Source organism: Natator depressus, chromosome 2 (assembly GCF_965152275.1).
Source record: "Natator depressus isolate rNatDep1 chromosome 2, rNatDep2.hap1, whole genome shotgun sequence".
Taxonomy (NCBI): Eukaryota; Metazoa; Chordata; order Testudines; family Cheloniidae; genus Natator; species Natator depressus.
In genome coordinates, this window is record NC_134235.1 from 77,649,904 (window position 1) to 77,665,624 (window position 15,721).

Below are 15,721 nucleotides of genomic sequence, written 5' to 3' on the forward strand. Positions count from 1 at the left end.
CTCAGCTGTTTTCTCTCCCTGCTTCTCAAAGACTTAATATCATAGTGCTGTACTAAGAATGTATTACCTCTTACAACTAAATGACTTGCCAAACGAACGAAGCATGTTTTTTGATTTCTCACTATTTTGCTTATTTTTTAAATGAAAAATTCAATAATTAGCAGTTCTCAGCATGTATTAATAGGATACCACTGAATATGTGTCCTTCCTGTAGGTAAGAAGTGAAATGGTCTCAAAACAAATCTAGACTGAGTTTCTGTTTGAATCCCAGAGCCTTGAAAATAGCCTGCCTTACTGGCTTCTGCAAAGCACTTCACCCTGCCCCACCCTATTGCATGCACAGATTGCACTACACCTATTCCTCCTCTGTGACTAAAAGTTTGTTTCATCAGCATCTGTTTCTGTTCTACTTTTGGAGCTTGCTTTGGATTGGGAAGCTGCTCAGAACAGCAGTCTGTTTGAGGCACATAGGGGCACTTGTCACTATAGTATAATTTTTAATGGAAAATGTCTTTCTCAAAGGCTGTCGGTGCCCATTGTTTTACAGTACATGAACAGTTGGCTAGTCCAGGTGTTTCCTCTTTTGTTTTCATGATATGTGGATTGGAAATTCAAGAGAAGCCTTTGCAGAATGGAAGAGCTGAGGGTTTGTATTTATCTGTCCTAACTGCATAGCAATGGGTGGGATTTGGAAAGAAACCCAAATCCTGTGTGCTTTTTAATTTTAAAAAGTGTGTATTGTTTTTATCCTTTCTAACTCCTTTAAAACTATTAGTATTTGTTAGTGACTTTACCAGCTCTTAAATAAGAGAATATTCCTATCTTATATAGAATAGTTTTTATAATGAATAGTATTCGGAAACAGACTTTTATTCAACACTAATGGTTGTGTTTTGTTTTGTTTGTTTGTGTGTTTTTTGTTTTGTGGGTTTTATATTATACTTTATTCAATGTAACAATATTTAAGTTTAAAAGTTGAACTGATATTTAAAAAAAAAAAAAACTAATACCAGTCTCTGATGTAATAAATTAAAGTTGCAGGCTGAAAATGAGATTTAGTGATAGGTGGCTATTCGCTGCTCAGTGGGCATCTGTGTCTGTGGGGCAGCCGGGCAACCTTAAGAAAATTCCTGACTCATGTCTGTCTCTTTACAGGACAGTCGGCCAAATATGTCAAGACCTCTGATCACTAGATCCCCTGCATCTCCGTTGAACAATCAAGGCATCCCCACTCCAGCACAGCTCACAAAATCCAACGCACCAGTTCATATTGATGTGGGTGGGCACATGTACACCAGCAGCTTGGCCACGCTTACTAAATATCCTGACTCCAGGTAAGGGTAAAGATTGCATTGCATGTAGTTTGCCATTCATTGATTCAGATTTATGCTTAGACGTTATGGGACTCTATTCTCAAAATGTTACATTTCACTCCTTTGCTTTAAAATGAGCTTAGTGTTTCTGAGTAGGTGGAAGGTTGATCTTTCTTCCTCTCCTACCGTACACCTTAGACTAAAGACACACGTATTGGCAAATCCCTTTTGTTTATGACCTAAAATAAAGTTGGCACCAAGGCAGATGTTCTTAACCCTTGCATAAAGTCTATTACTATGCACTAATTTTCTGACTTCATATATGAAAAATCTAATTACATGGTTACAAATTTACATACAATTTAAAACAACATTTTTAGCACCAGTTACTTTCCCACACTGTTGACCTGTAATCCCAGACAACACTGTTTTAAAATACAGTTAAGATTGTAACTTATGTCTAATAGCACTCACTTAAAACCTTATTAGATCATTTGTATTTTTAAAACAATTGCAATTATCTGTGGAATCCTAAATCTGCTCTTATATCCCCAATTATACGCGAATGGGTTGGGGATCCCCATAGATCATGAATATTAAATAATGCTAGGAAATTTTTACATCCACAGACAAATTGTGTGATGTCAACGGAGTAAAGTTCCATCATAGAGCTGGGGGGGGGGGTCTATTCTTTTATTTAAAAAAAAAAAAAAAAAAGCACTGAACATACTCTTGATAAGCTTTACATGGGCAAGATTTTAATTCCTCAGTCTAATAGATAAAGACATAAAAAGTCGCACTCCAAAGTCAGAAAAAAGGAGCTACGCACAAAAGTGATTTTCAAAATTAAAGCTGGCCAAGATATGGGAATTCCTTTCCACAAAAAATTTCAGTTTTTGCAACATTTTTGTCCTGAACTGGGATGAAACATCAAAAACATAAATTTTGTCACAGGAAGAGATTTCAAGAAAAAAATCAGCCTTGGTAGAATCAAAAAACTCTGGCTGCTCAGTTCACGTGAGCCACAAGCTCCAGGAGCTGGAGAGTCAGAGAAAAGGAAAATTCTGCAGTAAAAGTTTTGCAAAGAGGGCATTTTTTGTTAGTAAATCATTCAGACTAAATTTTTTTTTTTTTTTTTACCAGTTCTGTACAGAACATCACAGCTGGGCTATTCAAGCATCCTCTTGTATAGTATTTCTTGTTGGTGGCACCATATCCCTCCTGTTTAAATCGCAGGTATAATTTAGGCATTTGACAAGTGCTGTAAATGTACATTCACTGTACAAGTCAGTGTACTGCTTCTGCTTTGAGAGAGTTTCCTCCACATTGCAAATTACCATATTTCCTGATTACAGTCCTGTCACATGACTGCTCTAAGTGTCACACTTCACACCTGTTCATCTAGTTCAATAACAGAACCCTTGGAACAATTATGCCGTTAAACCATTTAGCAGTTTAAGCTCTTTGCTTTTATCTGTTTTTTGGTTAAAAAAATCTTCAGGTTCTGTAGCTGTACTTTCCTTTTTTTTTATAGCACATACAGTCCATTTTAAAGCATAGGGTTCTGTTCTGAGCATACACATCACTACAATGACACTTCTTTTTTTTTTTTATTCTTCCCTCTGCTAATGCAATATAGCTTATAGTTTTAGTAAGGGGTGACGATAGTATTATAATACTAAAGGCACGTGGAGAGAGAGAAGAGAATGCTTATGGAAAGAAGGAAAAACAGAAAAATAAAAAGTTTATCCTACCTGATAGGGCATTTATTTTCAGAACAAGGAGCACTGCCTCTTGTGTGTGTATCAGAAGGGGGAGACCAAGGCATCATGAAGGGACAAAAGCAATACGAGAGATGTGATTCATCCAACAAGAACTGAAAATTTTTCTCCTGGTCCAGAAACAGTGTATGGAAAAAATTTAACCCTGAAAGCATTTGTAGTGGTCTGCAAAACTGGTTCTAGCCTTGTTGGGAACCTCTCTTAGGGAAGCGAAGAACAACCATATGAAGTGGAGTTCGGACAATTCAGCATGTCTCAGGATCAGGCTATTGATACAGTCATGGAAGCTTTAAAGAAATATTTCTACTCCTCTTGTTTTCCTCTTCTAGGAAATTTGAGAAACCATTTCTGCTAATATATGCAGCTACTGTTTCCAAGTTAGAGGCAATATGCTGGTCCAGCAAATTTAAGTGACCAAAATAAAACATCATATGGTGGGACAGAATTTCAGCTTAATCTTTTCTCCTCTCAGTTCAATGTGCCATTGTAACACTTTATGAAAGTGGAAATGGCAGCTGCCTATGTTAGAATCAAGAATTTAATAAATTTAAAATGTAATAGCAAAAGTACTGACTTTAAAGAAAACAAAACAAAACCCACAACCCCTAGGTAACAGCTGTCTTGTTTCATGTCATTGTGATAACCTCTTTTGTTTCAAGTCTGCACTGTTTTTTGTTTTGTTTTGTTTGTTTTAGTAGTCCGTGTCTCTTGAACCAGTAGATGAGTGAGTTACACAGATTAAACTACTTGATAGTGGGGATTCACAGCCACTTCTAGAAAGTTTAAAACACAATTTTTAGTATTGGCAGCCTCAAAAGAGCAATTACTAAACCAGTTTAGAAGTCAAGTCAAGGGCTGTGAGGTGATAAGATGGACTTTTATTTTATTTTTATTTAAGGTCAGATACCACAGTCTTCCAGCACACTCATTTATTTTTATATTTATTGAAGAGTTGGGAATATAAAATTTCCAGTGATACACTACATTAAAATTTTAGCCCCAGTAGTTGACAAGAACCTGACATTCAACCTTACATATATAACTGGTCCCTTGGATTAGCAGGTTTTTGTGGCAAAATTGCAGAACTTGAATCCGTGTTACTGTTGATCTCTACTTTGGCTAAGGTGGAAAACAGAAAGAAGGCATGATTCTTGTAAAAATGTGGACCTTATTTATTAAATGCCCTCTGTTGTTTATCATTGGAGGCACAAGGTCACAGTTTCACATCTCCCCAAAACAAACCATGAAACTGACATGGTTCAGCTGAGATCTTGTCTGAGTGATTGTCCACGTGGATTCCACTCTGGGTGTATATGCGCGCAAGATCGGATTTTTTGGCCAGCAATGCCTTTGGCCACGCTTGCACCTATAGTACCCTCATACATCCTTCTCCCCCAGCCCCTCCACCTAAGGGCATAAAGCCCAACTATCCTTTGGTTCCTTCTTTTTGCCGAAAGCTGTGAGATGGAACCCGTGCAGCATCCATCCTTTCTTTGCACACTGTTAGTCCTGCTTAGTTGGCTAGAATCCTAACTAGTTACTTTATTTAATTAGTTGAATAGTTAATAGCCTATTGACTAAATGCTTATTAATAGCTTTGTAAATAAGCTTCAATTAGGATAGATCCTACTTTCGCCCTATAGACATGTGCTAGCAACAGGGCAGAAGCTAAATCTCCAAGATTCAGAACCTGTCCTTTATGATATGCTTCTATGCCTGATGGCAACTGGTGCTCCCAGTACCTACTCTGCCTAGGCGAGAGACACCTCCAGTAGCAATGTTGGCATGTCATTCTTCTCAAAACGCACTCAGAGCCAGGGAAGCTCACGTGAAGTTGTTCCTCCTTAACAGCTCAATGCAAGCTTCCTTGAACACCGAGAAGAAGGCTACAGCCAGGCCTCACTCACATAATCAGTCTCCCTTAAGGTACATCTACATTGCAAACAAAATCAAAAACACAGCAATGGGTCTCAAAGCCTGGGTCAACTGAGTCAGGCTCATGGGGTTTGTGCTACAGGACAAAAGATAGCAGTGTAGATGTTCCTGCTTAGCCTGAAGCCTGGGCTCTGAAACCCAACAACGGAGGGTGGGCCTCAGATCCTGGGCTTCAGCCCAAGTGGAAACACCCTACCTACACTGCTATTTTTAGCCCCATAGCATGAGCCTACTCAGCTGACCCGAGCTCTGAGACTTGCTGCCACAACTTGGTTTTGTTTTTTTTTCACATACCCTTATTGCTCCAGCGAGCTGAGATTCCAGTCTGAGTAGCCCCATCTCCTCAAAGGCCCCATTCACCTTCTACTATCTTGGTATTTCTATCCTCTGACAGGGGCAGAAAGGAGCATTGCTCAAGGGATGAGCCAAGGCACAGGTCACCATCTCTGGCACCTAGCAAATTGAGACACGAGAGTCATCAGACACAATTTGTCTCAGGTGCAATCTTCTAAGGGCTAAAAGCCTGCAAAGGCACCAGCCAGTGTCTCTGTACCAACTGCTAGGAGTGCACATACAATAAATTAAATTGGTGGAGTGTGTTTCTCTTGATACAGGTCCCAGCGCAGAGTGCATTGGTACCAGGAGCGTTGACAAAGAGTGCTTCAATACTTGGAGCTTTGGAACAACGTCTTGTGGTAGTTAGTATCTCGGCACCAGCTATCTTGGTATCTAAACCATACATAGCACAGAGTGACTTACTGTGAGCCCAGTATCTGTCATCTCTCCTTGAGAGATTGAGCGTGGTGGTATCAAAACCACTAGGTCTTATGATAAAAATAAATAAATAAATAAAAATCATCTGTATGTCAGGTTAAAGAGGCATCCTATCTCCAGTAGTGACTTCTCCTCCATACAGGCACAAGATCCTCTCAATGTAGTGGCCCCTCTCTGGGAGGAAGAATACACCTTTTCTCCTTCTTCTCTGGGCATAGTAGGGACTAGTCTCCCACCCCTTCCTGGGTAGCCCAGTGAGAGTTTGGAAGAGATTCAGTGAGAGGTATCAGGAAAAGACATTGCGCTCATAGCCCTCTTTCTACCCCCCAGGTGTCCCTCACTTCAGTATTCATATCCTTACCATCTGAGGCCCTATTGGATGCCTATGGCATAGCAGTACTCCTGAGAACCTGTACTATCCACTGTCTCCAAGACTAGAGCACCCTCCCCAAAGAGAGTTTTAACTATGTCACAAAAGCAGCTGGTACAGCCTCAGATACTGGACAGGAAGGAGGAGGAAAGTGAGGAAAATTATCAGCTGCAAAGAGAAGGAAAAACTATCCCTGCTGTAATCTCCTCCTCCCCAGATGAGGCAGTGACCACGTCTGCCTCAGTGAATGAATTCAAGGTATTCCAGGATCTCGTAATGCACATGGCAGAGACCCCCGGGTATGCCCCTGGAGGTAGTTAAGGAGAAATGACCTAAAACTCTTGGAGATTCTACATGCTTCTACACCATGCCCATAAATGAACGACTCTTGACGCCATTGAAAAACACATGACCCGCACCATCATCCATTCCAGCCATTCTGAAATGAGCTGACAGGAGGTACCAGGTTCTTTGCCAGGGACTGAAATAGTTTTACTCACATTCAGCACTTTGTTGTCTTGTAGTGGCTGCTATTCAGGAGAGGTCAAAACAACAGGGACCTCAGAAACCCACACCAAGAGAGAAGGGCCTGAAGAAATTGGAACTCTTTTTGAATGGAAGGTGTATTCATCAGCTGGATCCAGCTACAGGTGGTGAATCACCACTCTTCTCTTCAGATGTGACTATTTAAATTGGGATACGTTGTCTGTTTATAGACAAGCTTCCAAACACCAGGAAGAGATCAGAGATCAGCTGACTGCCTGCACTGTCTTGCAGGTAATGCTGGATGTGTCTGACAGGGCTCCAATTATTATGGTCACGACAGTAACAATGAGGTGGTCATCATGGCTTCAGACTTTGGAGTTCCCCAGGGAGATCCACGCAATTGATCCCCCTCATCCCCCATTTTAAGGTAACAAACTTTAACTCTGAAAAGGATCAGGTCCTTTATTCCTTAAGGCTCAAGGGCGACTCTACACTCTTTGGGGCTGTAATGTTTCATCCTCAAGGAAGAAGCAAACATGTCTGAAGGATAACTGCAGGCAGTGCACCTTTGCCCAATATTATCAGCTAGAGAGGAGCATGGAGCCACTGAGGAAGACACAGATTCCACCATATGTGGCCCTCTTCTGCCCCACAGTCTAGGGCTCCTAGCAGCAGCAGATTAGATGCTAATGTTGAGAGCCTGATAGAATCACCCCAGGATTTTTCCCCATTCTAACTGCTTACATTTTGGCAACTGCTTCTTATTTTGGGGGAGGTTGGACTGGGATTGCTTCAGGCTGAGGGGTCCTGGAGATTGTAGACAAGGGGTATTCCAGCCAGTTCCAGTCCCTTCTCATCCCTTTCTTCCTGTCCCCTTTTAGGAACCTTTCTTACAAGAATGTTAAAACAAAAAGTGGACTCCCTACTACAGCTGGGAGCAGTGGAGTAGGTGCCCTTAGATTTCAGGGCAGGGATTTCTAGTCCCATTGCTTTCTGATCCTAAAGAAGAAAGGGAATCGGTGGCCCATCCCGGACCTTCAGTGTCTCAACCGCTTTATCCAACATTTCAAGTTCAGGGGTGACTCCAGCCTCCACAATTTTCTTGTTAGATCCTCTAGACTGGTTTATGGCTCTCAACCTACAAGATACCTGTTTCCTTACATCAATCTGTCTAGCCCTCCGATGCCTGTTAGAAACTTTATGCTACCAGTACAGGATCTCTGCCTTTTGGTTTTTCCACCACAAGGATATCCACCAAGTACTTGGAGGTCATGGCAGCTCATCCAAGATTACAAGGAATCCAGGTCTATCAGTACCTTGACAGTTTACTAACCTGAGGAAAATCACCCCAATGGGTGAACAACTTTATTCAGGTAACCCTACAATTCTTTGCTTTGCTGAGCCTCCAAGTCAACAGAGAAAAAAAAAACCTGTATTGACTCTAGCTCAGAGTATAGACTTCCTAGGAGTAGGTTTAAACTCCAGATCAGCAAGTGCTTACCTTCCACAGGAAAAATGTCAGACAATAGTAAACTCCATCAACCAGTTTCAAGCTTACCCAAAAACATTGAGAGCACGCCTCTGACTTCTGGGACACATGGGCTTGTGCACCTGTGCATCGCAATTTGGCAGATTTCACCAAGCTCCGTACAGAAGTGGTTGAAATCAGTGTATCTACCCAGCAGACATTGCACAGACACGATGGTCACAGACCCACAAGAAGTCCTCTCATTTGTCTGGTGGAAAGATCCTCTTCCAGTGTGCAACAGAGTACTCTTCTCTGCACCGTACCTACCAAGACTCTTGTGATGGATGTTTCTATTCAGGCATCGGGGATGCATCTAGATGATTTTCAAATCAAGGCCTATGGTCCCCTCAGGAAGCTTGCCTCCCATAAATATCCTGTATCTCTAGCCATTTACCAGTCTCTAGGTATTCACAATACAAGTGCTGATAGTCAGCACGACTGCTAGCATTATTCCCATAGGCAAGAGCGAGAAAGGGTGAAAAGGCTCTATCAGGAGGCATGTGGCGTGGGAATTGGTGCATTCATGTCCAAATCACACTAGTGGCTCTCTGTATCTTCCCAGCCTTCAGAGCACCCTGGGTAGATCAAGTACACAGGCAGTTCTTGGACAACGATAAGTGGGCTGTCAAAGATGCAATCCTACAAAACATTTTTTCATAAGTTAGGCCTTCCAGAAATAGACCTGTTTGCCATAGACCAGAACAAGAAGCGTGAGGCATTGTGTTCTGGGGGAGGCAAGCCCAGGAACCCTGCTGGATACCTTTCTCACACACGGGACACTGGGATTGGTATCTACCTTTCTGCCAATCTCCAGGATACAAAGGTTTCTGAGGAAACTGAGGCAAGTTAAAGGACTGATGATTGATAATCCCATCATGGGACAAGAAGTTCTGGTATTCAGATCTGATGATGAATCTTTCAACACAGTCCTCCATTGCATCAGTCTCTTAGACAGCTGTCAGATCCTACACCTCGACCCAATTTCCTTATATCTGACAGCCTGGAAGTTGGCTGGTTGACATGCATTGAAGAAGCTCTTCAGCTGAGGTTCAAAAACATTCTGCTCCAAAACAGGATACTGTCAGGCTTACAAAGCTAAATGGAAGAGGTTTTCTATCCGGGCATCTTAGCACCAGCTGTCTCTCTGGACATCACCAATTTCAGTACTATTGGACTATTTCCTAGCTATGGAACTAACGAAGTGCAAACTGTTTCAGAAGGGTTCAGCTAGCAGCAATATCTGCACACTGCCATCTTATCCAAGGCAATGCAGTATTTTCTCATCCTACAGTGGCAATATTCCTTAAGGGCCTTATTCATGTTTTCCCCCAATTCAGGAGACCCCTTCCTCTTGGGATCTCAATATAATATCAGAATGTCCCTATTTCTGAAATCTCTAGTTCAGCTATGTGAAGCTCAGTTTACACACTTACCAGCACTACTGTTTGGCAGAAGCTTCCAAATCAGGTATCCATTTCATAGGATTGTCCTGCATTCGTTATTTAAATAGGGCTCCTATTACTCACGTCCAGGCAGATGAATAACTGCTTGTTAGTCACCAAGGGTGGAATCCGTGTGAGCAGTTAATTTGAAGAAGAATGGTTGCTCACTTTACAATATCTGTGTTTCGTTGAGATGTGCTGTCCACATGGTTTCCATTAACCACCCTCCTTCCCCGCTACTGTGGATTCCTCCTGCTCTGAAGTTCTGTATTGGTGAAGGAACTGAGGAAGGGATGGGCCTGCTACATCCTTTATGCCTTCAGATGGAGGAGGCATGAGAACATCTATGGAGCAGGTGCAGTCCCAGCAGACACTGCTGACCAAAAGAATCCAATCTTGTGTACATGGAGCGCATGCATACCAAGAGTAGAGTCTGTGTGGGCAACACATCTCTAACCCCAGTTGCTATAGGGTAGGTAACCTCTCTGAGGTAAAGATGAGATATTGCTAGCTAATGGCAATCTTTATTTTGAAAGAGATGCCAGCAAAGAGAGGGAAAACTTAATTTAGTTTATGTTAAACTACTGTTTTCAGTCAACATCCAATTTCATTTTCCTGCAATGTGAATGTGGATTTTATTTTATTTTTTTTTTTTAATCTTGGTCAGCATTCATCTCTTTAGTTGAATTTCAGAATTAACCTCAACAGAAGTCTATATCTACTTGTTTTTATTTGTGAAACTTTTTGGTGACCCTTTGCGGAGTAGGAACATTCATGTGTCTAGCCTGTAGGCTGTTTTTAAATCACAATAACAGTCTAATAGCTAAGGACTTGAGGAGTCATCTTACATTTAGTGATGGGCAAACCACAAGTGTTTCTGGTTCTGAAAAGATCAAATGTTCTCATGAGATTTCCAGTATTGTTGGACTTCAGCAGGTCATGTAATATCATGGCAATGGTCTAGGTTATAGTTTTTCAATATTTTCTACTATGGCTGAAAGTTGAAGGCAGAAAACTGAAACTTTTGAACTTTCTACGTTTTTGATTTCATTCCAAATTTTTAGCAAAGTTTTCAGGTTTGCTCATCTCGTTATTTAGCTTTTATTTTACGTGGCCCCTGGCTGGCTCTTCAGCTTAGAAGGGAGCATGACTTAAAGGTTAGAAGCTGGAGAAGAATCAGATCTGGTTTATTTGTTGAGTCTGTCACTGACCTGCTCTGTGACCCGAGACACGTTACGAAACTATGGAGTCCTTCCATTTCTCTTATGTAAGATAATGAAAATCCCACCTTTTGTAAAGTGCATTGAGATCATGATTAAAAGAAAGCAGCGTGTTAGTGCAAATATTTAGAAGCCAGTAATTGAGACGAGCAATTGATGACTTTTGTCAAACTTGTGGAGTGCAAACATGTAGCTTAAACAAAACCATATGCTTTTTTAACCAATAGGATTATAATGTGCAAAACATACCTTCCTCTTTGTCATTTTGAATCTAAAATACTTTCAACCTCCTATACACCTGGTATTGTCAGTAATACATAGTTATAAAAGGGAGGCATCAGAATGCTGAATTATGATGATTATACTAAATACTTTAATCCTTCATAGTTCAAAGCTTCTGCAGTATTTTCCCACAGCAACAAACTGTAAATTCCTACTGCACAGTATAACTTTATGAACCCATTTGAATGAACCAAATAAGACTTTTTACCCTACTGCCCAACAAAATACTCAAGGGAGGGTTGGATCTGTGGCCCTTTTAACTCAGAGAAAGGAAGTGTGATGAAGGTTCACTAAGAACTGGACTGATGATTTCACATAAGACACTGAAGAGTCGTCAGATAACTGCTAAGTAGTAGTTTCTGATTCAAGCTAGATTTGAACCAGTGATCTCAAGGTTAAATACTTTGTATTGCACCACTACGCCCCTATGCTATTCAGTCTCTGTATTCATGAAATTCTGTATATTTGTCCTAGCGTATGATCTTACTCCCACATAACTGGTTTATGTTATATTGGTCTTTTCTAAATTGCAGTGTAGTTGGTAAGCAAATTGGCACATGTTACATATATAATTGCAGATCTAAACACACTCTGCTTCCACCTTTTGGAGTCAACACCACCAGCCACCCATGGGGTGTGTTTGGAGCTTCAGGCTATACATGCCAAGTTCTGGAATGTGTCTTTCTGGCAGTAATCTGCTTTCCTGCTGCCTTAGCATCCATTTACATTTCCTATTTCATGGGACTCCTTTTGCAGAACTCTTTTAAAGAGAGGGTAAGTGGGGTGGGAAGATTGCTTAGGGACTGATGGTAACCACACTTACCAGTGCAAGTAATGCATAGGTACTAGCCAATGGAATATGTTGTCTGTTCCTGTAGCATGTAGCAGTAAAGCTTGGCTTTACTGTTTTGGTTGTTTTCTTAAATGAGGTAGAGTCTTAGCTTCATACTCACTTATCCCTAGTTACTACCGTGTCCTTCACCCCAGTGTCCAACTCTGAGGTTTCCTTCCCTTGTCCCTCTCCAGCTGCTATGTCTGCCCCCTCGGCTCCATCCCTTGCTGCCATGTGTCATCCTCCCCCTCTTCTATGGGTCTCTCTCACTCTTTTCTGGCATCTCTGTAGTTTACATTCATGCTGTTATCCTCCATCCTGGAAAAAAATCTTTTTCCTGATCCTCACCAGCCGCCTATTTCTGCTGTCCAGGTTTACTTCAGCTTGTGTCTTGATCCCTTTCTCATCTGGATTTTTACTTCTCTGTTCCAAAAACCACCCTTATGGAGGTTACTAGTGACTCCTTCCTAGCAGAATCAAAGAATCATGTCTGTTCATGTTGTACTTCGTTGGTTAGCTGCCTACAATATTATTAGTAGTTCTTCCTCTCTCCCCAACCGCCGGGCTTATTCAGCTGTGTGCTCCTAGGTCTTCTGCTTGACCTCTCCTTCAGGGCCATTTCTGGTGACAACTTGTTTTTTCCCCCCTCCTTTTCCCTGGCATCATTCAGTGGTCGAACCCTGGTCATCTCTTCTCCACATACCCTCTTCTCCATAATTTCAGCTACATCCCTCTTGCTGATGGCTTCCATATCTACCTCTCTTCATGTCACCAGTTTCCATCCCAGTCTCGCCACATATCTCCATCGGTTGTTGACACTTCTTCTTACTGGAAGTCGCACGACTATCTCAAATTCAATTGGCCAAACTTACAAGGTACAAACATACCTTAAACACAAGATATTAATTCAGTCCAGTTTATCTAAACTGCATTTCTCATCTCTTTCCTTACTCCCTCTTCCATCTCCATTTTGACAGCTCTACTATTCTCATCTCCCAGTGACCTTTTTCACTCTGTCCTTCTCCCTGCATACCCAGAAAATGTTCTTTCTCTGTAACATCAACATGATCCACTTCTTTCCTTGCCCATCCATATTGATAAAACCAGCAGTGACCATTTCTTTTTGTAACGACTGTGACCACTGCCTCTCTGACCTCCCCATTACTGTTAATTTATCATAGTGGGCACTATGTGCTAGCTGTTTTCTAAGCCCTCAAGGTCTCTGTTCCCAGGAACTCAAAATCTAAGAAACTTGTGTTGCTGTAAGGCAGTTCTCTTCAATGAAGCCTGTCCAATATACTACTGCAAAATTCATCTTTCTCTCCTGCAACTCTGATCACATTGATCCCTGCCTCAAGAAGCCTGTAAAGTTTTCATTTGTTGCATCAAATTCAGCCTATTGCCTCTCCTTGAAGGCCATACACCGTATCATCTTTTGCTTGTTTAATCTCTTATTTATTTATTTATTATCTGTATTACTGTACTGCCTGGGAGCGCTAATCATGGACCAGGACCTCGTTGTGCTAGGTACTGTACAAACAGAACAAAAAGACAAAGAGCTTACAGTCTAAGTATAAGACAAGAGGCATCAGATGGGTACAGACAGAGCAGTAGAAATAAGCAATGAGACAGTATTGGTCAGTATGGGTCTCAGCACACCAGCAACCTAACCACTATCAAGTTATTTGTAGACATGGCAAAGGAGAGTTTTGAGGAAGGGTTTGAAGGAGGATAATGAATTAGGTTTGCAGATGTTTACAGGGAGCTCCTCCCAAGAGCAAGGTGCATCATGGGAGAAAGCCCAAAGGTGCCTGTTTGAAAATCTAACAAGTGGGTTATGGAACTTACCATAATGGTGCTGACTCTCATTTTTGATAGGCCCGTGATACTGAATGAGAGGCGATAGGTAGGGTGGAGATATGCTGTGAATGGCCTTGAAAGTGAAGACAGTGCTTTGATACGATAGAGGAGAGGAATCCAGTGGATGGATGCAAAGAGGGGGTGACATGGTCAAAGCGATGGGCTAGAATATTATCTTTACAACAGCATTCTGAATGGATATGTGCAAGACTGCATTTGTTGATGCCAGAGAAAAGGATGTTACTGTGATCAAGATGTGAGGTGATGAGAGACTGGATGAGAGTTTTAGCTGTGGGAATGGATTAGAAAGTATTGATTTTTTTAAAGATATTACACAGAAAGAATCAGCAAGATGCAGACGTAATCTGGATGTGAGGACCTAGAGAGAGCTCTGAGTCGATGATGATGCACAGATTACGCGTCTGAGTGACAGGCAGGAGGGTGGTTGTGTCCATGATTGAGAAAGGAGGTAACGAGGAGGGTTGGGGTTTTGGTGCTCTGTTTTAGCTATCTTGAGCTGACATGAGATAGCGGTCTGAGATTTTAGTTTGTACAGCAGACAGATCTGGAGTAGAGAGGTAGATCTGTGAGTTGTCAGCATAGACATGGCATCTGAATTTGTGTTTTGCTGATGAAATTACCTGGAAATAAGGCATAGGGGCAGAAGAGAGAGGGACCAACAAACCATACACAAAGTTGGAGGGAGAATGAGGAGAATGTTCCAAAGGACTTGCTGAAGATTGATTAGGGAGGCAGGAGAGGACCATGTCATGGAAAACAATAGAGGACAAGACTTCAAGATGAGCTTTCTTCTCTGCTCTCATTTTTCCTTCTTCTCCTTCTTGATCCATGTATTCTTCATTGTCTGCTCTCCCTGGCATTCCATTTTACTCCACCTCCTCTCTGCTTTGTGCCTTCTTTCATGCTGTTTCCTGCCCTTGAACAGCTTCCCATCTCTTGTACACTGAGCGCCATCAGTGGCCTCCTTAAAACCCCCACTTGGGAAAACCCGCTTGTTCCAAGAACACTTCCTGTGCTGATCTCCTCACCAGTTTTGTCCAGCACCTCCTTGCTTTGGACTTTAGTTTAGTTTTGTTCATTGTAAGCTGCCTTTGAGCAGTGACCTGACAGGAGCTTGTTTTGTAAAGTGCCATGTACGCTTTCTACATTAACAATCCTGCTGGTTCAAAAGATTTCAACCTTTTGAATCATCGACGCTATTTCTTACAGAAACTAGGTAATCAAAGTTGAAAGAGTTTACTTCAAACTACAGTCCGTGGATCACTTGAGGTCCAGAGAGCTCTTCCAGGTCATTTTAAGAACCAAGCAGTGGGGAGGTTGGGAAGGAAGGTGGACTGTTTTATAGCCAGTTTTTTTTGCTAAATAGCCCATAGTATGGGGTAACAAACCTGGAAACTCACTGCTTTAAAGATCTTCCATCTAAGTACTTACCTGAGCTAACCCTGCTTAGCTTGTACTGTCCCTGAAGAAGATGCTAGAATGGCTGCTATTACCTATTTTTTTTTATAGTGAAAGGATAGGATTTTTTGAATATCTAAACAGTTAAGCATAATGGTATTAAATGTGACAGAGCATATTTTATTGGTCCATTAATATATAAAGGCACTTAGCTGCACACCCACCTTAGGTGTGTATTTACTAGATCACAATGGAGCTTGTTAGTGTGTTAGTTACAGTGCAAGTCAAAATGCAATACATTATTGCTCTTGAAATGACCTATGAAAATGCCATTGCTTTTCATTAAAACATTATTTATTCTCAAGTAGTCCATATTCATATGGACTGGAAGTTCTTCTCTGTTGAGAATTGTCAGATAGGAAGCTACAACGTGTTAAACACACACAAACTGAAATTAGTGATTAAGGGACCAATGCTGC

The 15,721-nt window shown here is 41.5% G+C and overlaps 1 protein-coding gene across 3 annotated transcripts in view; it reads left to right on the forward strand.

Annotated features, from left to right (window-relative positions):
- The window catches only part of KCTD1 (potassium channel tetramerization domain containing 1), a 145,776-nt gene that overhangs the window by 85,205 nt on the left and 44,850 nt on the right, over positions 1-15,721 (forward strand). For all 3 annotated transcript variants that reach the window (XM_074944468.1, XM_074944469.1, XM_074944467.1), the window contains exon 2: positions 1,156-1,334. In XM_074944468.1, coding sequence (XP_074800569.1) covers positions 1,156-1,334 — 179 coding nt within the window. The remainder of the gene's footprint in view (positions 1-1,155; positions 1,335-15,721) is intronic.